The sequence below is a fragment of the Ambystoma mexicanum genome, chromosome 2q (assembly GCF_040938575.1).
Source record: "Ambystoma mexicanum isolate Mex_15411 chromosome 2q, UKY_AmexF1_1, whole genome shotgun sequence".
Classification (NCBI taxonomy): Eukaryota; Metazoa; Chordata; class Amphibia; order Caudata; family Ambystomatidae; genus Ambystoma; species Ambystoma mexicanum.
This window is the reverse complement of record NC_090924.1, coordinates 173,087,519-173,111,223: the sequence shown is the minus strand read 5'-3', so window position 1 is coordinate 173,111,223 and position 23,705 is coordinate 173,087,519. Positions and strand designations below refer to the sequence as shown.

The 23,705-nt window shown below is 47.0% G+C and overlaps 1 protein-coding gene across 1 annotated transcript in view; it reads right to left on the bottom strand.

Annotated features, from left to right (window-relative positions):
- Positions 1-23,705, bottom strand: part of TMIE (transmembrane inner ear) — a 658,893-nt gene that overhangs the window by 119,160 nt on the left and 516,028 nt on the right. Inside the window, exon 2 of the mRNA XM_069647090.1 lies at positions 12,878-12,995. Coding sequence (XP_069503191.1) covers positions 12,878-12,995 — 118 coding nt within the window. The remainder of the gene's footprint in view (positions 1-12,877; positions 12,996-23,705) is intronic.

Sequence of the window (23,705 nt, the reverse complement as noted above, 5' to 3'; positions counted from 1 at the left end):
GAATGCAAAAATGCAGTGGAAACATCTAGAAGGAAGTGAAATAAGGCACTGGAAAACTTTTGCTGGAGCACTGGGTTCAACTTTTTCAAGCACAGGAGGATAGCTCAGGGGCAACGCGCTCACTTTGGAAGCAAAACAACACGGAACAACATAGGTTCGATCCCTGGGGCCACGCTTAGAAAACTCTGGGTATTAACTGTGTTATGAATAACCAATTATAACCCTGACCTACTCCACCAGGATGGGGTATATCTATTACCAAAGGGAATAGAATTCTTTACAGATAGCACATTCAAGACCCTAGAAGAAAGGGGTTCCTTATAAGGGTGCTTTTGGTGGAACCTGAGAGGCCAGGCACCCACTCAGGTGTGGCGACATCTGTCAGAGGAGAGAATGCCATTTGGTTTTGATAAGGGGCACCAGCCAAGAATGGAAGGAAAGAAAGCTGGAGAGGCAAACGTCCAGCTTGCCAAACGCAAAAAGGGACTTACCAACAAGGCTCAAGTGACAGTTGGATGGGCAGTGTCGAGAATCGAGCAAGAGCTCTGTAAGTCGACATGGCTGGTGATGGTCATCGCTCTCCTTGAACACGAGTTGTCCAAAAGCACACCTTTTTTAAAAAAAAATGTTTTTTTATAAATAATAAAGCCTACGGCCAAATCGTTTTTCCACACAAACTATAGTACAGTGTGCTATTTGCAGGTGAAAGAGTTGTGATCACAAAGCAATCAATGCCTGCCTTACTCGGCTTCATCAGTGCTCATCGCAATGCTCTTCTATTATACTGCAGTTGATGTAAATCCCCGTTGGATAATTAATGGGACAAGCTTTCCGCAGACATGAGACAACCTTGCAGGTTAACATCCAGCAGGGCTCACTTATTGGTCCATCCTTCTAAGGTAGATAATAGCAAACAATTGTACTTAACAGTGGGAGGAATGTAACATGAAGGGCGGCATAAACCCATTGTACTATTTTCATAATATTAAACATTTGGCATTGTATTAGAGCAGCGCAAGGCTTGATTAGTGTTGGTGTTGCATAGTACGGTATTATACAAAAGGACCGAATACCAAAAGTTCGACTCCCGAATGTCTGACCCCACTTTTCCGCGTATATATATATATATATATATATATATATATATATATATATATATATATATATATATATATATATATATATATAGGGGGTAAAGTGTATAAAAATGTATAGGGGTAAGGTGGGGGGACTATGGGGGGTTCTCCCCCCACATATATATTTGCGGAAAATAAAAAAAAATTGAACTTTTGGGAGTCGAACCTTTGGGTTCGGTAAAATCACACAGATCCACATAGAACACCATCCTCCGCCTATTGTATGCAAGCACAATGGCTAAGCGGCTACTAATAATATATATACTATACCGCTAGCTTAGGTTGTGAGTTTGGTAAAATTGTTCTGGGGAGATCCATTTAGGTGTTTTCCTTTATAAGTGCTTTGATGAAGCACGTCACCTCTCTGCAAGGCATGGATACCTTTTAGGATTCAACACTTGAAGTAAAATGGTGTTTAAACACTCTAAGTAAACATGCTCTGATTTGCATATTGCTTCTTAAAGGTTTAAAAGTGCATGCTCATATTTTCAAGGATTAAGCGACTCAGTTATGCAGGAAACGCCTGGAGAAGGCTTCAGCTGATAGCTGCGTGTTACAGCAAAAGTGCTCGAGATGAACTTGTTTTTTCTTTTTTGGGGCAATGTGTAATTTCAGCTGAGGTTTCTTGCAGTCTTACTAAATGATTTGTATTCTGTTCTCTCCGTTCTACCTTTATCCTTTATTCCATTTAATCGGCAAGCTCTGCGTATCCTCTGCGCTTTCTGCACGGCACATCATTCTACAGTAAAACCTTGTTATGTCTTCGAAAAATGTATAATGTTCCTTGATTGCACGTGCATATAATAACAAAAAACAGTATTGAAATGGACACTCTTTCCTATGCTCCACCCGCCCCGCCTACAGGGTGCTTACAGGCGTGCTCATTCTTTGGTATAAATGAACGTTTTAACAGGAATATATCTTCATAGAGTTGCCTCTAATTATTCTCCAGGAGAATAAAGACCTCCAGAGGTTGTGCTGGCAGAGTGCAGCTGGTTAATTTGGGGAAATTATGTATTTAAGGTTTCAGAGTACAGAGTGCTCAGATGAAAACATAAGGTGATGCGCGGGGCTAAAGAATGACCAGTATCAAACGGCAATAGAAACTACAAAAAGTTATGGATCTAAATGCTTGACCCATTGCTTTTTTGCTCCTTTATGCTGTTGTTGCAAGGTTCAACCACTTGGTGATTCATGGAATTTTGTGCCAAAAAACGGGGTTTTGTGCGCCATTCTATCCGCAAATCCCTGTTTAACAAATGGGGATTTGCAGGCAGAATGGCGCAAAAATCCCTGTTTTTTCGGCGCACAAATTCCATGAATCACAGTCTTCACCCCGCCCCCATAAGAGTGGCCAACGCTCGGCCTCTGCCAGGTCCAACCCTCTGCACTGGAGCACGCGCAGCCCAGCCCATGGGTATACCTTGCTGGGATTCGGCAGTGAGGTGATGCTTCTCTACCTGGCACAGTGGGCACTTACAGAGCAGGACAAAATAATTAAGAGCAAGATACACGGTTCACAAAGACAGCTGGTGACACAGAAATCTATCCAAAACCCCCTGAAGAATTTTATTAATGACTTTATGGGAATTCAACATGTTGGGTGATTAGGAGTCATATTGGTTATGCTCTATGAATGTGTGCATTATTTAGCATTTTTGAGGATGTGATTAAAAGTTTTAAGGATTAACTTGCTGTTTTTTTGGTTGAGAGAGATTATTTTGTGTCATTTGTTGTGTTTGGCTAGGAAGACTGAGTTTGCATGACACATGAGTGTGAACTATCAATAGAATGTCTTACCAGTGTCTGTTCTGTGTTTTCTTAAAAATTGTTTTTTTTTTCAAAAAAGATTTCTTAGAAAATGATATTTAAATAAAATGTAAGATTTGTATATGAAGAAGAGTAGATCTAATTTCTTTCCCCTTCGTATCTGCTCTGTTCGTGAGTCCCTGTAGTTGAGTGAACCTCAGCATCTGATCCTTTCTACAGTGGGCAGGTTACTGTGTCATACCCTCTCCCACTATGGGAGACTCACAATAAAGTGATAAATGCACCGCTAAGAATGCTTTTGGTCCCATAGCCGGCCTTAGGGCACGGTGGGCGGGGCAGCCGCCCAGGTAGCCCTGCCATTAGAACCCCCCATGCCAGCCCGGGCAGTCTTACAAGGTCTCCCCCGAGCTGGCTTGGTGGGAGAAGGCGCGCCAGGTGCCCTATTACAATTAAATGTTTTCCGCTGGAGCACATTAAATAACAATAGGGCGGCTGCCAAGCCCATTGAAAAATTCCAAATTTGGCGCCCCCCTGCCGCATGACTAGGGGCACTTGGGGGGAAAGGAGGGGCGCCACATTTTGTATTTGCTGCCCAGGGCGCGGCAGCTTCTAAGGCTGGCCCTGTCTGATCTCATCGTTTTTTAGCTTGCTTCTGCTAAGAAATAAAGAATACAACTATTCACAAAACAGTCTTGACCCCCATGCTGCCCCACAACGTTAACGGCAAGCCACATTCGCTCTGCACTAGAACACAGGCACACCCACCCATATTCGTACTTCGATGCCCATCTTCAGTGAGGGGTAGCTGCGCTTGGATAGACCGAGCAAACAACCCTGTGTTTATTCACACACCCTCAAAAATGGAGAATCACAAACTATATATGGCTACAAACACTGGAGCCAATACATCTGTACCTTTAAAAAAGAACTCCTCTGGCTACCATTTAATTTAGATTGTTTGTGCCCATCAACAAGAGGAATGTCCATCCACAAATCCCACCTCCAATTTGTGCCACCCGAAGTTACGCATGTACAGTGTGGCCAGGTATGTTTCCTGAGGTCACTACTTGCAGCATTAATGAACTCAGGTTGGATGGGTGGTGGGATCTACGTGAAATGACCGAATCCAAAAGTCAGAGTCCCAAAAGTCTGTTTTTTTAATGTTTTATTTCCCATTTGTTCTCATATATATGCGTGGGGGAGACCCCCTACAGCCCCATCATCTTACCCCTATACATTTTTATTTTTTTTACCCCCCCCCAACATACACATATTCAAACAATTAGGGGTCGGACTTTTGGGCTTCAGATTTTTTGCCCTCTGTAATTTCATACAATACCGGGAGGTGGGCTAGCAGCACTTTCTGGATAGTCCTCTGTGAGGGTGGGGCCGAGCTTGATTGCGCACAATGCTCCCCTTCTACACTGTCACAAATGCGCTGCAAAACAATCAACTGCACTACATCCAAGAGATGTTCCCATTGCATAAGAAGTGTGTGCTCAGGTTTTGCAACCCATCAACGTTTGCTTTTTGCACCAAATTCGAACACAGAAACACAAAGTGGTGCCTAAAGACTGGAGTGATAGCAGAGGCAGGCTGTCAAACTCCTTATTAAACTCCCTTCCTCCTCACCTGGTTCTTCACTGAAGCTTGTGTCTTCTTCTGTATCCCTCTTCTTCCTTCTGGACTTCCTTGATGTAATGCCTTTCTTCCTTTCCTTCTTTTGCAGCAAGTAAGGTCTGTCTCCCCGGGATGCCACACTGTCGGTAGGGGAAACCCCCAACAGCATGGCCTCCCCTGGAGCAAGCCTCGAATGCAGGGAAAAGCCTACGGGTTGAAAAACCCTGCAATCCTCAGGTGATGTTGAAAGGCGAGGATAGCTGATTGAATACTTCTATGTTAATCAGACGGGCGGATTCCGTAGAGCATAGCCTCTGATGGAGTTCCGATATGCGAGACAGAATGGAAGCTCGTCAGGAAGTAAATAAACAAATACGGAAGATCCAGTATCAAGAGGCTTCGTAGCCGAGTGGTGACTGGGAGTAGCAAACGCAACTGACGGGAGGACGCCAGAAGAGTCCAGCGAGTATGAGCCAGAAAGGAGAGCGGCAGGAGAAAGTGCCAGAAGATACACAAGTGGACAGGACAGGTAAGGAAAGAGAAAGGAGCGAGTGAACCGTGAGTATGGAAGAAAGTATAAAACAAGGTGAGCCGGAGTCCAAGGATTCCAAAACAGAACGGAACCTGTAAGGCAGGCAAAGCAGGGGCAAAACTTAAGCACGGAGAGAGATACGGGATCAGCTAAGAATAGCAAACAGGAGGACTAGAGAGAGCGTCATGCACGGAAGGATCCAAGGTGCAACGCACCGGCGAGCCGATTGTGTTGCAGTATTTGCCTGGTGGCGGCAATGTTGAAAAGAACAACTAGACTGTGCATACATCAACGGTCTAATACGTGATGGAACATCCTAATGGCGACTTCCACCGATTCCAAATCTACCAGGAAGGCATGACAGTATACCCCCTTATCCTCAGGGAGCCCCCTGTCTTCCCCGGATGTAATCTATGGAACCGGTGAATGAGAAAAGTGGCATGTATGTTCCTTCTTGGTTCCCAAGTGCATTCTGCTTCAGAATATCCCTTCCAGTGTACCAGGTGTTGCAGCCTCCCTTTCCTATATCGGGAATCCACTACACGACAGACCTCGTATTCATCTTCATCTGAGGGGGTGAGGTCTTTGGCTTTGGTATCTTTCTATGGTAAGGATCTGGTTTGTACTCTTTTAACAGTGAGGTGTGAAGCACAGGGTGGATCTTCTTCATGCTGATAGGGAGGCGAAGGCGAAAGGCTACAGGATTAATTTGGGCTTGAATAGGGAATGGACCAACATATCTGGGTGAGAACTTTCCTTTCCTGATCCATCTAGGCAGGAACCTATTTGACAGCCAAACCCGAGTATAAGTAGTCCAGGAAGGATTCGATAACCTACTAGCGCCGGCTGCCTTCTTGTAACCCTTCCTGCTTTCCTCCAGAGAAGTCTTGGCAAGCTTGTGCATCTCTCTAATAGTGTCCATTAGCTGTTCGATGGATGGCATCTTGGTAAAGGAAGAGAGTTGTAAAGTAAGAGGACGCGGATGATATCCATAAATACACAGAAAGGGACTCGTCTTGATGGCTGCATGAAAGGTGTTGTTATATGTGAATTCCACCATATGTAGATAACAGTTCCAGTCTTCCTGTTTGTGACTACAGAAACACCACAGATATTGTTCAAGTGTCGCATTGAGCCTTTCTGTTTGGACATTACCCTGTAGGTGGTACCCTGACGATAGTGCGGGACATATTCCCATTTGGCATAAAGAAGACCAGAAGGACGAGGTGAATTGGGATCCACGGTCAGACACAATGGTCGTAGGTAGGCCATGTAATCTAACTATCTCCCTAAGGAAGGTTGTAGCTGTTTGAAGAGCAGATGGAAGACCGGGAAGAGGTGAAAAGTGGGCCAGGTTAGAGAAGGTGTCAACCGTTACCATAATGGCCGTATTACCTTCAGATCTGGGAAGGTCCACGATGAAGTCCATGGATATATGAGACCAAGGTTGTGAAGGCAAATCTTCTTGCTGTAGCAGTCCTATTGGTCGACTAGTGGAATGTTTACCTGTGGCGCACACTGGGCAGGTGGAGACATAAACAGCTGCATCCTTGCGTAGGTTGGGCCACCAAAAGTAACTCGAAAGGAGTTTGACTGTCACCCTTTGTCCCTTATGTCCTGCTAATGGTAGGTCATGACACCATGCTAAAGCTTGCTCTTGAAGTTCCTTCGTCGGGAGATATAATGGAACATCCTAATGGCGACTTCCACCGATTCCAAATATTCCTGGAAGGCATGACAGTATACCCGCTTCTCCTCAGGGAGCCCCCTGGCTTCCCCGGATGTAATCTATGGAACCGCTGAATGAGAAAAGTGGCATGTATGTTCCTTCTTGGTTCCCAAGTGCATTCTGCTTCAGAGTATCCGTTCCAGTGTACCAGGTATTACAGCCTCCCTTTCCTATATCGGGAATCCACTAGACGAGAGACCTTGTATTCTTCTTCATCTGAGGGGGTGAGGTCTTTGGCTTTGGTATCTTTCTATGGTTAGGATCTGGTTTGTACTCTTTTAACAGTGAGGTGTGAAGTACAGGGTGGATCTTCTTCATGCTGATAGGGAGTCGAAGGCGAAAGGCTACAGGATTAATTTGGGCTCGAATAGGGAATGGACCAATATATCTGGGTGAGAACTTTCCTTTCCTGATCCATCTAGGCAGGAGCCTGGTTGACAGCCAAACCCGAGTATAAGTAGTCCAGGAAGGATTCGATAACCTACTAGCGTTGGCTGCCTTCTTGTAACCCTTCCTGCTCTCCTCCAGAGAAGTCTTGGCAAGCTTGTGCATCTCTCTAATAGTGTCCATTAGCTGTTCGATGGATGGCATCTTGGTAAAGGAAGAGAGTTGTAAAGTAAGAGGACGAGGATGATATCCATAAATACACAGAAAGGGACTCATCTTGATGGCTATATGAAAGGTGTTGTTATATGTGAATTTCACCATATGTAGATAACAGTTCCAGTCTTCATGTTTGTGACTACAGAAACACCACAGATATTGTTCAAGTGTCGCATTGAGCCTTTCTGTTTGGACATTACCCTGTGGGTGGTACCCTGACAATAGTGCGCGACAGATTCCCATTTGTTGGCATAAAGAAGACCAGAAGGACGAGGTGAATTGGGATCCACGGTCAGACACAATGGTCGTAGGTAGGCCATGTAATCTAACTATCTCCCTAAGGAAGGTTGTAGCTGTTTGAAGAGCAGATGGAAGACCGGGAAGAGGTGAAAAGTGGGTCAGCTTAGAGAAGGTGTCAACCGTTACCATAATGGCCGTATTACCTTTAGATCTGGGAAGGTCCACGATGAAGTCCATGGTTATATGAGACCAAGGTTGTGAAGGCAAAGCTTCTTGCTCTAGCAGTCCTATTGGTCGAGTAGTGGAATTTTTACCTGTGGCGCACACTGGGCAGGTGGAGACATAAACAGCTACATCCTTGCGTAGGTTGGGCCACCAAAAGTAACGCGAAAGGAGTTTGACTGTCGCCCTTTTCCCTTATTTCCTGCTAATGGTAGGTCATGACACCATGCTAAAGCTTGCTCTTGAAGTTCCTTCGTCGGGAGATATAAGGCATGCTCCTTCAAATAGAAACCATCCTTGACTTGGAGAGAAGTCTTCAAATCCAGAGGCAGAACTGTTGGAGCAGAAAGGTCCTCGACCTTCTCGAGAAAGGTATTCACTGTAGCTATGATCTCCTTGCCTGCAAGTAACGTCACACCCCTCGGGAGGGCCTTTAGCTCTTCCTGGTGGTTGCGAGACAGGGCATCTGCCAGGGTGTTCTTCGTACCAGGTATATAGGTGAGAATAAAATCAAACTGGGAGAATTAATACGCCTACCAAGCATGTCGTGGATTCCTACTCTCCATTTGTTGGAGGACCCAGAGATTGTGGTGATCCGTTCTGACGGAGAATTTATGGAGTGCCCCTTGTAGCAGATGTCGCCACTCTTCACAGGCCTGGCATATAGCTAGCAATTCCTTCTCAATTACAGTGTAATTGAGTTCACTGGGGTTGAGAGTCCTTGAGATGTAAGCTATGGGATGCTCAAATCCATCTTCCCCTTCCTGAAGAAGAACTGCACCTGTAGCTCCATCCGAGGCATCAGTCTCTATGATGCACGGGAGACTTTGGTCAGGTTTTCATAGAATGGGGGTGGTAGTGAAGTCTCGTTTGAGAGAAATGAATGCTAGATCAGCCTCTCAACCCCACTTAAATCGTATCCCCTTCTTCAGTAGAGCCGTTAATGGTTAGACCTTGTCAGAGAAGTCCTTTATGAACCGACGGTAGAAATTCGACAATCCAAGAAAACGTTGGATATCCTTTACCGTCTTAGGGGTAGGCCAATTAACAATGTCCTTGATCTTGTCTGGATCCATCTGAATACCATTTTCAGATAAGATGTACCCCAGATATGTTATCGATGGAACTTCAAACAAGCACTTTTCCGGTTTAGCATACAGATGGTTTTGTCGTAGGCATTCCAGGACTTCATGCATATGTCTTCGATGTTCCGTGAGAGAGGAGGAATTTACCAGGATGTCATCCAGATAGACTACTACACATACAAACAATAAATCTGCAAATAACTTGTCCATGAACCTCTGGAATACAGCAAGGGCATTGACAAGTCCAAAGGACATCACAGTATATTCAAAGTGACCTAGAGGGGTCCGAAATGCTGTTTTCCATTCATCGCCTGATCTTATTCGCAACAAATGATATGCCCCCCGAAGATCCGATTTGGTGAAGATAGATGCCCGTTGTACTGCCTCCAGGATTTCCTTGATCAACGGCATGGGATATCTATCCTTGATGGTGTATTGATTCAGGCAATGATAGTCTATACAGGGTCGAAGCTCTGTGGTTCCTTTCTTAGGGATAAAGAAAAGAGAAGCGCCTACCGGTGATCTAGACTCTCTAATCAACCCATGCTTAAGGTTTGTCTCCAGGTACTCTTTAAGGGCCTGTCGTTCAGGGATGGACAGGGGATACATTCTTCCAAACGGGATGGAGGCCCCCAGTGTGTTTTCTATGGCACAGTCTTCTGTTCTGTGAGGAGGAAGAAGGTAGTAGGTCTTGTCTTCGAATACTTCCTGGAACTCCTGATATTGTTTAGATATCAAGCCAATAACTACTGAAGAAAGATTTTCTTTAGTTTCTTCAAGGGATGCAGATTGTGTATGGTTGAAGCAATTCCCTTGGCAATAGGAGGAATCAAAAGTCACAGTATTCTTTGCCCAATCAATGGAAGGATTATGATGACCCAGCCAAGGCATTCCCAAAATGACGGGGAAATGAGCAGCCTTAATGAGGTCAAAGATTATATTCTCTTTATGTTGGAAGACTGTAGTCAAGAGAGGTTGAGTTTCTTTGATAATAGGGCCTGAAGACAAAGGAGACCCGTCAACCCCTTCTATGAGTATCTCTTTAAATTTGTGTTGGATGGGAATAAGATTCTCTTCTGCCCAACTTATGTCAACAAAATTGCCGGCAGCCCCACAATCTAACATGGCCAGGGCCTCCCATTCGACATCATCAATAGATAACTTCACCTTCAGCACCATAAGACTCCCATCGTCCTGCTTCTTTTATGCCTTGGAAAGACTACAGGTACTGATGGCAACTACCCCCGACCTATCCCTGACTAGGACCGGGGAGCGGCATTTCCCGACTGCCTTGGAGGGACTTCGGGGCAATTTCGTAACAGGTGTTTCTGAGACCCACAATACATGCATAACCCAAGATCCCTTCTTCTCTTCCTCTCTTCGGGTGTCAAGGGTCCTCGAGTCGTTCCGATTTGCATGGGTTCTTCTCCTGTAGAAGTCATGGGTCGTTCCCCGGAAGGGAAAGGAGTAACCATAGGTGGTGGAACTGTCCGACTCCTTCTCTTTTCGGATCTCCTTTCCGCCAAACGGTACCCCATTTGTAGGGCCAACATGACAAGTTCTTAGAAACTTTGTGGTCTTGCTGTCCGAGCCAACTCATCCTTAATGTCCTCTTGAAGGCCGCGTCAAAAAAGGGTCTGTTGTGCTGAATCTGCGCCACCCTGCATATGTAGCCAACCGCCCTTATAAGGAGACATAAGTTTGAACATCCTGCGATCCTTGTCGGAGATCTAGGAACGCCTCATAAGTGGAGAACTGGACCTCGGGTCTTTCGAACCGAGCTCTGAACTGTTGTGTGAAATTTGCATAGTCGTTTATAATGGGGTCAGCTTGATCCCATGCCAGGGCATTCCCAACCAGATTGGAGACCAAAAATCCCACACAAGCCCTAGCGGACTCATAGGCCTTTGGACGAAAAGTGAAATATATCTGGCAGGCATCAAGAAACTCTTTTAGGGTCTTAGGGTTGCCATCGTACTTGCCAAAAGGCAATGGTAAGGGAGGTAAATCCCCACGAACCCCATCATCGCGGGCTGCTATTTGTTGCTTTAAGGTCACATTTTCTGAGCGAAGGGATAGTACTTCAGTGGTTAGACCCTTTATAGCGTTGACCAGTTCCTGGTACTGTTCAAGCAAAGCCATGGTTTCCTTTTGGTGTTGCACGCTGTCAAACTCCTTATTAAACTCCCTCCCTTCCTCCTCACCTGGTTCTTCACTGAAGCTTGTGTCTTCTTCTATATTCCTCTTTTTCCTTCTGGACTTCCTTGATGTAATGTCTTTCTTCCTTTCCTTCTTTTGCAGCAAGTAAGGTCTGTCTCCTTGGGATGCCACACTGTCGGTAGGGGAAACCCCCAACAGCGTGGCCCCCCCTGGAGCAAGCCCCGAATGCAGAGAAAAGCCTCCGGGCTGAAAAACCCTGCAATCCTCAGGTGATGTTGAAAGGCGAGGATAGCTGATCGAAAGCTTCTATGTTAATCAGATGGGCGGATTCCGTAGAGCATAGCCTCCGATGGATTTCCGATACGCGAGACAGAATGGAAGCTCGTCAGGAAGTAAATAAACAAATACGGAAGATCCAGTATCAAGAGGCTTCGTAGCCGAGTGGTGACTAGGAGTAGCAACGGCAACTGACGGGAGGAGAGTCCAGCGAGTATGGGCCAGAAAGGAGAGAGGCAGGATAAAGTGCCAGAAGATACACAAGCGCACAGGACAGGTAAGGAAAGAGAGAGGAGAGGGTGAACCGCGAAGTATGGAAGAAAGTATAAAACAGGGTCAGCCGGAGTCCAAGGATTCCAAAACAGAACGGAACCCGTAAGGCAGGCAAAGCAGAGGCGAATACTTAAGCACAGAGAGAGATACGGGATCAGCTAAGAATAGCAAACAGGAGGACTAGAGAGAGCGTCATGCACGGAAGGATCCAAGGTGCAACGCACCGGCGAGCCGATTGCGTTGCAGTATATGCCTGGTGGCAGCCATATTGAAAAGAACAACTAGACCATGCATACATCAGTGGTCTAATACGTGATGGAACATCCTAATGGCGACTGTCACCAATTCCAAATCTTCCAGGAAGGCATGACACAAGCATGTGGCTTCCAAGGAGGCACCCAGGCATTGTGAAAAGCCCAGGTCATCTATTTACTACACATGATTCATGGATCAATGAACGTTTATCAAACATGCAAAAAAGTGGTAATGAAATGTGGCAAACAAAATCGATAAAAAAACTGTCATCCAGCAAAAGTGTGTAATAATACCTGATTCTTCTGACTGTAAATATAAGGAATTAATCTATAGGGAGTTTGTCGGATTAACTGTGAATAACCCCTGGAGATACCCCATTTGATTCCGAATGAAGTAACTGTTAGTAACACGGACATACTACTGACCGACTCGTCCCTTCAAGAAGTAAGACAGTGGGCCTCATTACGACCCTGCCGGTCTGGTAACAACGGTGCACGTAGGCTCACCGGGCACCGTTGTTACCAGACCGGCAGAGTACAAGTCTGCGAGCCGGATGCCTTTCCACCCACCAGGTCTGACCTGCTCGCAGACTTTGACGGAAGCACTGGCACTGTTGCACACGGTGTCGATGCTTCCGTGCTCCCTATTCCCATTCGAGTCCTATTGGACTCGAATGGGAATGGGGAGTTACTTTTTCTGGCGCCTGGCTTGTTTCCGGGACCACCGGGGCTGTATAGCCCCAGAAAATCCCCAAAGCAGATGCTGCAAAAAACACAACTCTGGCAGCAGGCGTGCTTTTTTTACCGGCATGGCTACCGCCGGAGTCGTAATGAGGCCCAGTACTTCTAATAAACGTTTGTGTCCACGAGTAACTCAGAGTTACTCCTGGCAACATTTTCTATGAATGAACTGGCCCCCAAGTCAATAATAACTGTCCACGGCATACACCAAAACAAGACAAACAATTGTGACTTACTGACTCCCAGGACAAAGATGCTGAAAACTCCAATCACTTGCCAGAGTCGCAGCCCCCAAAACACAACCGTCTCTGATGTGACCGGGTCTGGTTTCTTTTTAGGGGTCTCTGTTGTTGCCTACAGGATAGAAGGAATGGGAGCATTAGAGCGACAAGCGCTGAGGCAATTGAGGTACTTCGCCATTGCAATTCTTAATACTTGATGGGCACGATAAGCAGTTACATATGCTAGGCCCAAGGTTCTGTACATGTCAGAAGACCACATGATGATAACAATAGAAGATCTTATTTTTCCAGTCTAGGATGTATAGAAACACTCTCTATTCGTTTGCTCTTGACTTTATTTTGTATTGAGTAACTACTTCTATGCACTTAGGAAGAAACAGTTTTCGGCAATGATGTGTTAGAAGGTGCTCTTCATGTTCTTTTGGTTTCTTTGTTGTAAATAATACAATTGACTCATTTTGGGGGATCTGCTAGTGGCGAGGCTACTTCTTCCGTTCTGTAATATATAGTGTGCCTCTATAAAACATTTTACAAGCGTTATTTTTTTTTAATTTGAAGTTGGAATCACCGCTAACAATAATGCCTCTGTTAAGAGAAGGATTCTTACTATCACAAACAATATTTTTTTTAAAAGACAGATAAAGTGTTGTAGGTCACAACATTTTGATGTTAACATTTCAATTATTAACAACACAGAAACACGTATTTTAACAACATCGTAACCTTGTCACTCACAGAAGACATTGGCAATGGATTATGCCTTTTAAACTAGTGCGTAAATATGGCAAGTGACCCCGGTTTTGCATACATAATTTAGACACCTATTGCAAAATTGTGATTAATATCATCGTGGAAGAATAGGATCATCATAAAGTTGTCATTAATGGACCTCTCACCACTTCATGCATGTGCTTAGGCCTGCAATATACTTCTAGCAATATACTGAGGAGGTCAGCTTATTTTGGTGAAATACTGCCTGATCCACCTTGATACAGTGACTAGATGATGGATCTACAAGCTTTGTGCCCTAGATGTTTTGGACTAAAATTCCCATCAATCGTATCCAGGATGTTATGTTGTTATTTTGCATTTGTATAGCACCTTTTACCATTGTTATGATTCCAAAGCGCTGTGGGTTGAATGACCTCAGGGACCACAGTTCAGGTCAGTAGAGAGAGTAGTGTGGAACAACGTGCGTAGGTGCACACCGTATATGTGCAGCCAGAGTGCAATTGGTGATGTGTAGGTGTGATGGGGTGGTTGGGTAAGGTCAGTAGAATGTGTGCAGCAAGACCAATGGACTGTGCTATCTGTATTCTGGTGGTGCTGGTTGCTTGAGACACACGTTATGTGTGCAACTAGGTCAAAATGTCAAGGGGTGTAGCCGCGTTCCAAAGACTGGTGAGGCGAATGTGGGGGAGTGTTAGTCTGTGTGCAGCTAGGGCAAATTAATCAAGGGGTGTAGCTGCATTTTATTGTTTGTTGGTGCAGAGGAAAGAGTAGGTATAGTGGTGTGTTTGAGTGTCTGTGTGTTTTCCAGGGGAGCCTTGTTCCTGTTCAACTTCCAGTTCCTGTCGAGGGTGTGGTAGCTCCTTGTTTCTTGATGGGTCAGATTGTTTTGGCGAGGACTGATGGGTGGTGACAGGTAGATCTGTCCCAAAAACTCAAGTTGCTATTGCATAGATACTGTTGGGGTCCTCGGTCTGCAAATTGCTACATAGAATTCCGGATAAGAAGTTGTACTAGGACATTTTCTGAAAGTTATGGTTAGACAAGTATACGTGCTAGCATGTTCCTTGCATTATAATTCTCCACAGGGATTTCCAGGTATGTATGATTAGCAAGCAAAGCCATTTCCTGCTTTGATAGTGTAGTGCATAGTTTCCTATTTCCTTTTCTTCCCACATGTCTGATGTCTCTAAGAAGTCAAACTTCCAACTGCACTCCCTCATGGGTATTCTTTCTTTCCTTTCCTTCCCCCAGAAGCCTACTGTCTCTAGAGCCCTGGTTCTCTCTAGGCTGGATTACTGCAACATCCTCTTTCTAAATCTACCTGTTTCTACACTCCGCCCTTTGCAACTCATCCAGAACAGGACTGCAAGGCTTGTCCTTGGCCTAAAGCCCTGGGATTGTGTCTCTCAAGCCCTGAAATCTCTTCATTGGCTCCCAGTGGCTGCAAGGATTAAATCCAAGACCCTTTGCATTGTCCACAAGGCTTTTTGGGTCCTGGGTCCAAAATACCATCAACTCTCCCTCTGTAAATACCTTCCCGCTCAAGCTCTTTGCTCCTCCACCTCCAACTCCCTCAGGATCAGTTGTTTCTCCAAGCATCGAGTTGGTGGTTGATCTCTGTCTTCAGCTAGGGCCTCCCTCTGGAACAGCTTCCCTGCCACACTGAAACTTGATGAGAACCATCTCCGGTTCCGGAAGCATCTCAAGACCTTCCTCTTTGCTTCTGCCTTCTCTCCTCTCCCCTGCTGATCTTTCTGCTCTGGCACCGTGCACCTGGTTACCCTCTGATTTTAGGCCCAGGTGCATGCACAACCTGCCACGCACTTACACTGCCTCCTGGCAATCCTTGCACTTGGGTCTGTATCTGTAACCCTAAAGTCTCCTTATGTACATTTATCAGACACCCCCTGTCTGTGCCTTAAACCTAGCACTTGCCTCCTTGCTGGCAGATCTACCACTTGTTGTTTTTATCCTTTGCTCAGCACTTTCGACTTTTCCCCTCCCCCCTGCACTTTCCCCCTTCCCTCTCCCCTGCACTTGAGCATTCTCAAAAAGTCACTGGGCTTAGTAAGATCGTTGTTTGTTCTCCCTCATTCCCCTCCCTTGCCTTGTCGCACTTTGAAACACTTGTGTATGACCGCGATACAAATAAAATATCATATCATATCATATTTGAAGGGCAATGATCAAGTTCGTAAGTGCTATTAGTGCTTGGGTTGTTAGTTTTGCTAGATAGATTACTGGTGGGTGGTTCTGCTATACTTATACAAGGGTAGGTGTGATTAGCAGATTGACTGCCCGACGGCCATCGGTATCTAGTTCCGCTCTTACATTACCAGGTGCATAGGGTTAATTGGAAGGTGCCTTGTTTGGCTGATTGCATAGTGCATAATTGCATAGCCTTGATCAGGCTTATGAATGTTATTGGTTCTCGGGTTTCGAGTCTAGCACAATTGCCCATGATTCATTGTTATGGTTGCTTTAGGCCTCACAGCGTACAGAATTTTTGAGGATGAGGTGAAGAATAAATTGTGTCAGGTACAGAACTTCTGTTGCTATCCTGAAACGATTCGGGTTCCAAGACTGGGCCAAGGCTCCAGGTGGTGTAATTGGATAGAATGAGGCCTGACAGTCTATGGCGGGGTCTGAAATCAGTGGGTTACCACGCCAAGTGTCGGTCATGGTGGTAGGTAGGGTGGATCACTGCATTCCCTTGTGTGTTTTTAGACAAAAAAACAGGTTTTGAGTGCCTTCTGGAAAGCCATGTAGTCTTGGCTGCGTCTAATGCGGGCAGGCAATGATTTCCACAGAGATGGTGCCAGGGTTGAGTAGGCTAACCCTCTGATCCTAGCAAAATTGGAGGTCGGGACCACTAGGAAGAGGGCAGTGCTTGACCCATGGGTGTGAGTTGGGTGGTAAGGCGTAACCGTATCTTGTAGAAATTTGGGGCCTGATTTGTGCACCCCTCTGTGAATAATATATAGGAATTTGAAGGTGGCCCTGCATCCAATTGAAAGCCAGTGTAGGGTGCGAAGAGCCGGTGAGATGTGGTCCCTTCTTCCCAGTGAAAGAAGCAGTCTGTCAGCCGAGTGTTGTACTCTTTGGAGTTTGTTTAACTGGTAGGCCGGTGCACCCAGATAGAGGTAGTTTGCATAGTCAAGTCTGGGCATGACAATGGACATAATTGCAGCCAGTCTATAGGGTAGGTAAGGAAGGGGAAGATATGCTTCAGGAGCATGAGGTGTAAGTAACAGGCTTTGGAAGTATTGTTGATATGGTGAGACAGAGTTTGGACCGAGTTCATTGTGCAGCCAAAGTTTTTTACAGTGGTGGTAGGCGTGGGGGAGGCTGAATGAGGGTCATCAGGAAGTCGGTGGGGGAATACCATGATCTCTGTTTTACCTGGGCTCAGAAGGTGAAGATTAGTCATCATACAGTGGTCAATGTCTAAGAGACATGTTACTAGGTCAGGGCTGGGGTCGGTGGTAGATTTAGGGATTTTCAGGGTGATTTGTGTGGCATACGCATAGTTGTAGCAAGTGAGGTTGTGTGAGCAGTTGATGCTGCGGAGAGGGGTCAGGTAAATGTTGAAGAGAAGCAGAAAGAGGCAGGCGCCCTGGGTCACTCCAGTGCTTACTCAGTGAGCAGCGGAGAAGAAAAGGGCAGAAGGGTGATTTGCTGTCTGTTAGAGAGAAATGAGACAATCAAGGAGAGAGCTGAATCACGTATTCCGAAGGAGTGCAGTCTGTCAAGGAGGATCATGTGGTTGATGGTGTCAAACGCTGCCGAGAGGTCAAGAAGAATAAGAGCTGTGCATCCCTCTGATTCGACTGTCACTACGTTGAAGTCATCCCATATAGAGATCAGCATGGTTTCTGTTCCAGGGCATGGACAGAACCCTCATTGTGCAGGGTCTAGGAGATTGTTAGATTTCACAAAGCCATGGAGCTGTGAGTAGGCAGTGTGATCGATGAGTTTTGCCAGGAATCTGGTGTTAGAGATTGACCTGAACTTTGAAGAAGTCTGGGAACTTGCCAGAGATGAGAGAGTCATTGAGAATGGACCTCAACAGTTCTCCTGTGCAGTTGGAGATAAAGATTTCTTTGTGGAGAGAGGCAGGACAAGGGTCCATGGGTGAGCCGAAGGGTCGACTGTCAGAAAGTAGTTTTGTGAACTCCTCGCTCGAGAGAGTTGGAGGAGCAGAAGGATGGGTTCTCGGGATGGAAGGAGGGTGGGCCTGGTAGAGTGGGAGTAGAGCAGGTAGACAATAAGGAGAGTTTGACATTGATGGTGGCCATCTGTCTAGGGCTGTTTTGGGGAAATGTTCAGACAAGGAATTACAGAGCATTTGTGATAAAGCAGTCAGAGCTGTGGTGCAGGGAGGGTTCAGGAATCCAGTGATGATCCTGTGGAGCTCTTTGCTGCGACTCCAGAAGTTCAGGATCCTTGTACTATAATATGCTTTTCTGGCCATTCGGATCTCTGATTTGTAGATTCTGTGGTGGTGGGCGAGTACTGATTTGTTTTGTGGAATTCTGGAAGCTCACTATTTGTGCTCAAGGGAGTGGTAGTGTTTTTTTTTAGAGTCTTCAGAGGGGGGTAAACCATTTGGGGGTAGGTCCTATGTGGAAGGATGAGGGCGTGGAGGGGGTTAGAGGAATGAGGGAGTTGTTTAGCAAGGACTTGTAGAGCTCTATGGGTAAGGGTCTAGCTGTGGTGGGGAGTGAAGAAAGGGTGCTTAGTAGTGCCTCGGCCAGGTCTGGTAGTACCATGACCTGGTTCCAGCACTTGAACTGAGTGTAGGGGTAGATTATGGCTTGGGAGGTGTCATGTGTGAGGATCAAGAAAGGTATGGCAGACTGGTTTGTCCAGATGAGGGGTTGAGGGGTGGACGTGGTGATGGGGTCAGAAGAGCTGAAAATGGCATTGAGGGTGTGGACAGCCTCAAGGCTGTCAACCAGTGGTAGAGTCATGGAGTTGTTGGGGACGTCGAACCAGATGTTCAAATCTCCCAGTAGGGTGAGTGCCGGGTGGATAACTAGAATGGCTGCTAGTGAGTCACATAGACTGTTGGCAAAGTGTCTGTAGTAGCCCGGGGGGCTGTAGATGAGTAGGAAGCTGTGTGAAAGAGCAGGCAAGAGAAAGGGGTCATTCCGAGTTGGGCGGTAGCCATGGTGCTTTCAGCACCATGGCTGCCTCCCATACCGGGTACGTGTCCGGTCTGGTTGAATGGGGATTTACCGGGTCATTCCGACCCGGAGGACACGGTAAGTCCCCATTCAACCAACCATTCCCCATTCCCATTTGAGCCCCCATAGGGCTGAATGGGAATGGGAAAGGCGCTAATAACGGGCCCGCGAATAGCAGGCCCATTATTAGCACCCTGGTTCTCTTAACAGGACCCGTAAAGGACTTGTGGTTAGACCATACGTCCTTTACGGTTCCAGCTAAGGGACCTCGGAATTGGGTGGTAAGGGATTACCGGCACTGGTCTCCTTACCGGTGCCGGTATCCCTTACCACCCAACTCGGAATGACCCCCAAAGTGTTTGACTAGGAGGTATTCACAGTGAGCTGTGCTGGGTTGTTTTTCAGTGGAGGTGATATAGATATGAGGTTTGTGCAGGATGGCTAATCCGCCTCCTCTGGAAGGTCTGTTGTGGGTGATGAGTGAGTAGTCAGGTGGGAAAGTTTAATGAGCGATAGGCTTGAGGTCGTCCAAGAACCAAGTTTCTGTGATGAAGATAAGGTCAGGGTTTTCTGAGTTTAGGAGAGCAAAGATGCTATGTTTGTTCTTGGCTACGGAGTGGGCATTGAAGAGGAGGCAGGTGACCTTGTCAGAGGTACAGGCAGCAGTGTTTCCCCGGGTGTCTGGGGTTGGCTCTGCAGGGATGGTCGGGGTCATCAGGGGACAGTGTTTGTGGTGGGGAGAGGGATGATTGGGAGGGGCAGTGTAATAGGACTGATGGAGGTGGTCACGGTGGGGGGATACTCTAGTGGGTGTGGTAGCGGGCTGTGGGTATGTAGAGACTGGGAAGAGATGGAGGGTGGTGTAGGCCTTCGACTTACTAGTGGCGTGGGAAAGTGGATTCAGGTGGTGGAAAAAGGCTTGGAGGGATGAGGCATGGTGGTGAGAGGTGATAGATAGTACAGAGGTGTCTGGCTAGATGTTGATAGGGGATGATGCACAGGGGCTGGGAAAGGGTGGGGCAGGATTATGGAGAGATACATGGGGAGCTGTCTGCAAAGAGGGGGAGGGGGACAAGAGAGGTAGAGGGGACGTGGTAGTGGGGTATGAGAGGCAAGGTGGATGGAGAGGTGTAGGGCAGTAGAGGTATGCAGAGTGGACGGTGGGGTTAATCGTCTACCTCTGACTTATGTTTGTCTACGGTGCTGAGGAGGTGTGTGGGAGGGTGGGGGATTGGCAGAAAAGAGGGTAGAGACGATGGTTCGGGAAAGTGCAAGATGTGCCACGCTCAGTGAGGGGAAGCGGCTTGCCAGGTGAGGCCATTTAGGGGTAGTCATTGAGGTGGAGATGGTGGTAGGTGGGTGGACAAGGCTTGCTGAGGTGGGTGTGGTTGGGGCAAGGGAGGAGGAGATAGTGCCCAGACAGGGGAGGGGTTGGGCGTAAGCTGTCAAAGCGCCCCCGTGATTCCTCTGTGGTGGTAGTTGTGAGTTTGTGGACAGGTCAGGAGTGTGTGTGATGGAGGGTGTGTATTTGGAGGGTCCTGGGGAACATGGGGGGAGGTTGGGTTGAGGGGAGCATTCCCTTGTGTGAGATATGAGCGGAGGCCAGGGTCTTGAGGACTCTGCATGTGTAGCTGAGTGTGCCTGGGGCAGGGGGGCTGCAGGGTGTGTTTCCAAAAGAAGGCTCAAGAGTTCAGCTGGAAGAGGGGCTGATCCTTTGGGAGCAGCAGAGAGCTCCTGTGGACTGAGAGTTGGATGCTGGGTGGTGGGAGGCTTTGTGAGTGGGACAGCCTCCTGCCTGGGGAAGTGGAGAGGCGAGGAGGGGGACAATGAGAAAATGGATTGGGGATGAAGAGAAAGATGCAGGGGTTAGCTGTTTCTGGGTGCGCCAGAGTGTCCCTCGTGTCTGAGAGTTTGAGGGTCGGCACTGAGAGGAAGTGGGAGGCTGTGGGACCTCAGTCAGTGTGGGTGGTGAAGAGGGTTTGGAGATTGGAGGGAGTCAGCACCAGTGATTGGTAGTGGGGTATTCATTGAGCGATTGAAGGTGGGCCAGGGAGTTCCTCTGGGTAGCAAGTTGGGGTGTGTGTGGTGGGAGGTGGTTGCGATGGGTAGGAGGGTGTGCGGGATATGAGTGAGAGCCTCAGAGGTAGCAAAGTTTTATGAGGTTTGAAGTGGCTGCAGAACTGAGGGTGCAAGGGTGTAGGATGAGGGTTGTGAGGGGTGTGAGTGGGAGTGTGTGAGAGCTCCATGAGTATGAGGGAGGGGTAGTGTGTCTTGAGAGTAAGGATGAAGTTCAGAGGGGGTGTATTCCAGGGAGTCTGAGAGTTCCATGTGGGAGTGAGTAGGTGGGGCTGTGGTGGAAGACGGTGTGTGCGTGCATGATTCTGGAATAGCATTGGCAAGGGTTAGAGAAGGAGGGTGCAAGCAGAGGTGGTGTAGAGCAGGAGTGGTATGATCCGGGGAGGGTGATTCTGGGAAGGTGTGATAGTGGATTTGAGAATGAGGGTGCGAGAGTGGATGGTGTTGGGTGGATGAGGTCTGTTCTGGAGTGCTTGAGAGCTGCTCTTCTATGTGGGAGTGGCGGTGTGTGATGTGTGGTAGTATGTGCATCATTGAGTCTGGGTGAATGTGGTAGTGATGTACGGGATGGTGCGGGGGATGTGGATCTAGGTAGTGCAGTGTCTGGCTTGGGAGTATGCTGAGTGCCATGGTCGTGTAAGGGTGTGGCTGGAGGTGGGCAGTTTTGAGGCACTGGGAGGAGTAACGCTGGGTGGGACTGAGATTGAGGTACTACTGTAGATGCGAGGGCTACATTTCAGAGAGTCAGATTGGTGCGTGGGATGCCCGGAATAGAGGGAACAGTAGCTAGTGCATCTGGGATGGGGAGAAGGATTTACAATGGGGACACATCATCTAATGCAGTACCACCTAGATGGGGGACACCTGGGAAGCGTGAGAAGGGCCTAAGATGGTTGCACAAAAGTAAACTAGTAACTTCTAGATTTGAGGTACCTGGACCTAGAATGGGGGCACAACAACAAATTCAGCAAGGCTCAGGCTTGGGACACCTGGGTAGAGGGAGAAGGGCCTAAAATGGGTGCACAACAGTATATGCAGTAGCACTCAGATCTGTGATACCTGCACCTAAAATGGGGGCACAGCTGTAAAGGCAGTATCGCTCAGAATTGGGATACCTGGATAGAGGGGAAGGACCTAAGATGGGAGCACAATAGTAAATGAAGTAACACTTGGATTTGGGACACCTGGATAGAGGGCGAACGGCCTAAAATGGGGACACAGTAGTAAACTCACAACAGTAAATGCAATGACACTTAGATTTGGGACACCTGGATATAGGGAGAATGGCCTGAAGATGGGGTACACCAGTAGGTGCAGTAATATTTAAAGATGATGGTTTACCAAAGCAGACACACTAAATATGAGACATGGCTAACTTAGACAATCAGGCTAACTTACACAATCAGGCTAAATGTGGGACATGGATAACTTACACAATCAGGCTAACTCACACAATCAGGCTAACGTACACAATCAGGTTAACTCACACAATCAGGCTATATATGAGATGGCTAATTTACTAAATCTGTCTGACTCAATAAGGCTAAATGTGAGGTATTGATTGACTGATTGATATTGTATTTCAGTTGTGCTCGTACACAAGTGTTTCAGAGCACGACAAGGAAAGGGAGGGGAACAGGGGAGAACAAAACAGCGATTTTACTAGGCCCAGTGACATTGAGAATGCGAAAGTGCATGGGAGAGGGGGAGGGGAAAAGTGCATGGAAGGGGGAGAAGTGGAGAGCGTGGAGCAAAGGAGAAACAGATAAATAATAATAAATAAATAACAAAGGCAACAAACAGTGGTAGTGCAGCCAGCAATTGGCAAGTGCTGGGTTTAAGGCAGCAGACAGGGTAGTTCTGATAAGTGCAAGAAGAGAAAAGGGGGGGCCGGGGACTGTATGGGTACAGATACAGACCCCAGTGCAAGGAGTGGCCCGTAGGCAGTGTGGGAGGGTGGCAGGGTGAGCAGGGTGGCAGAGTATGGCTAACTTACACACAATCAGGGTAACGGACACAATCAGGCAAAATGCGAGATATGGATAACTTATATGATCAAGCTTACTTACACAGCCAGGTTAAATGCGACAGATGGTTTACTTACACAATCAGTCTAACTGACACAATTAGGCTAGCTGACATGATCAGACTAACTGACACAATTAGGCTAACTTACACAATCAGGCTAACTGCCACAATCAGGCTAACTGCCAAAGTCAGGCTAAGAGCGAGATTAGAATACTATGCAAACTGTGGGCAGTACACATCAGACTAAATGCTATTAGAGAAAAGATAAGATAAGTTCATATTAGGCAATTTAGTGAGGAGCAGTAATAGCTGCACTCCCTGCTCGAACCACATTTACTTTGTCAGTAGCTGCTGGTTGATGGCTGCAGGCCCCACTGGCTAACAAGGTTTGGAGTGGTTCCTTTAGGAGCTGTTCTTTGCCTTGGGGTCCTTATCCGGCCGAGGCACGCGTTCCAGATGGCGGGTGAAACTGCCCAATCAGGGAAGAGGGTCAGGGAAGCACAAGGGATCAGGGAATGAAACAAGATACAAATAAATTCTAAAAGTACCCGCAAATACGCACAGGGACACCAGTCAATGAGACATGGCTAATTTACATAATCAGGCTGCAATCATACACAATCATACCTCCCCTGCACTTGCGCGATCTCAATGTCACCTGGCCTAGTAGGATCGTTGTCTCTGTCTTCCCTCTGTTTCCTCTCCCTTGCCTCGTTGCGCCTTGAAACACTTGTGTATAGGCACGTTATAAATGCCATATCATATCATATCATATCATATCATATCATAAATACACA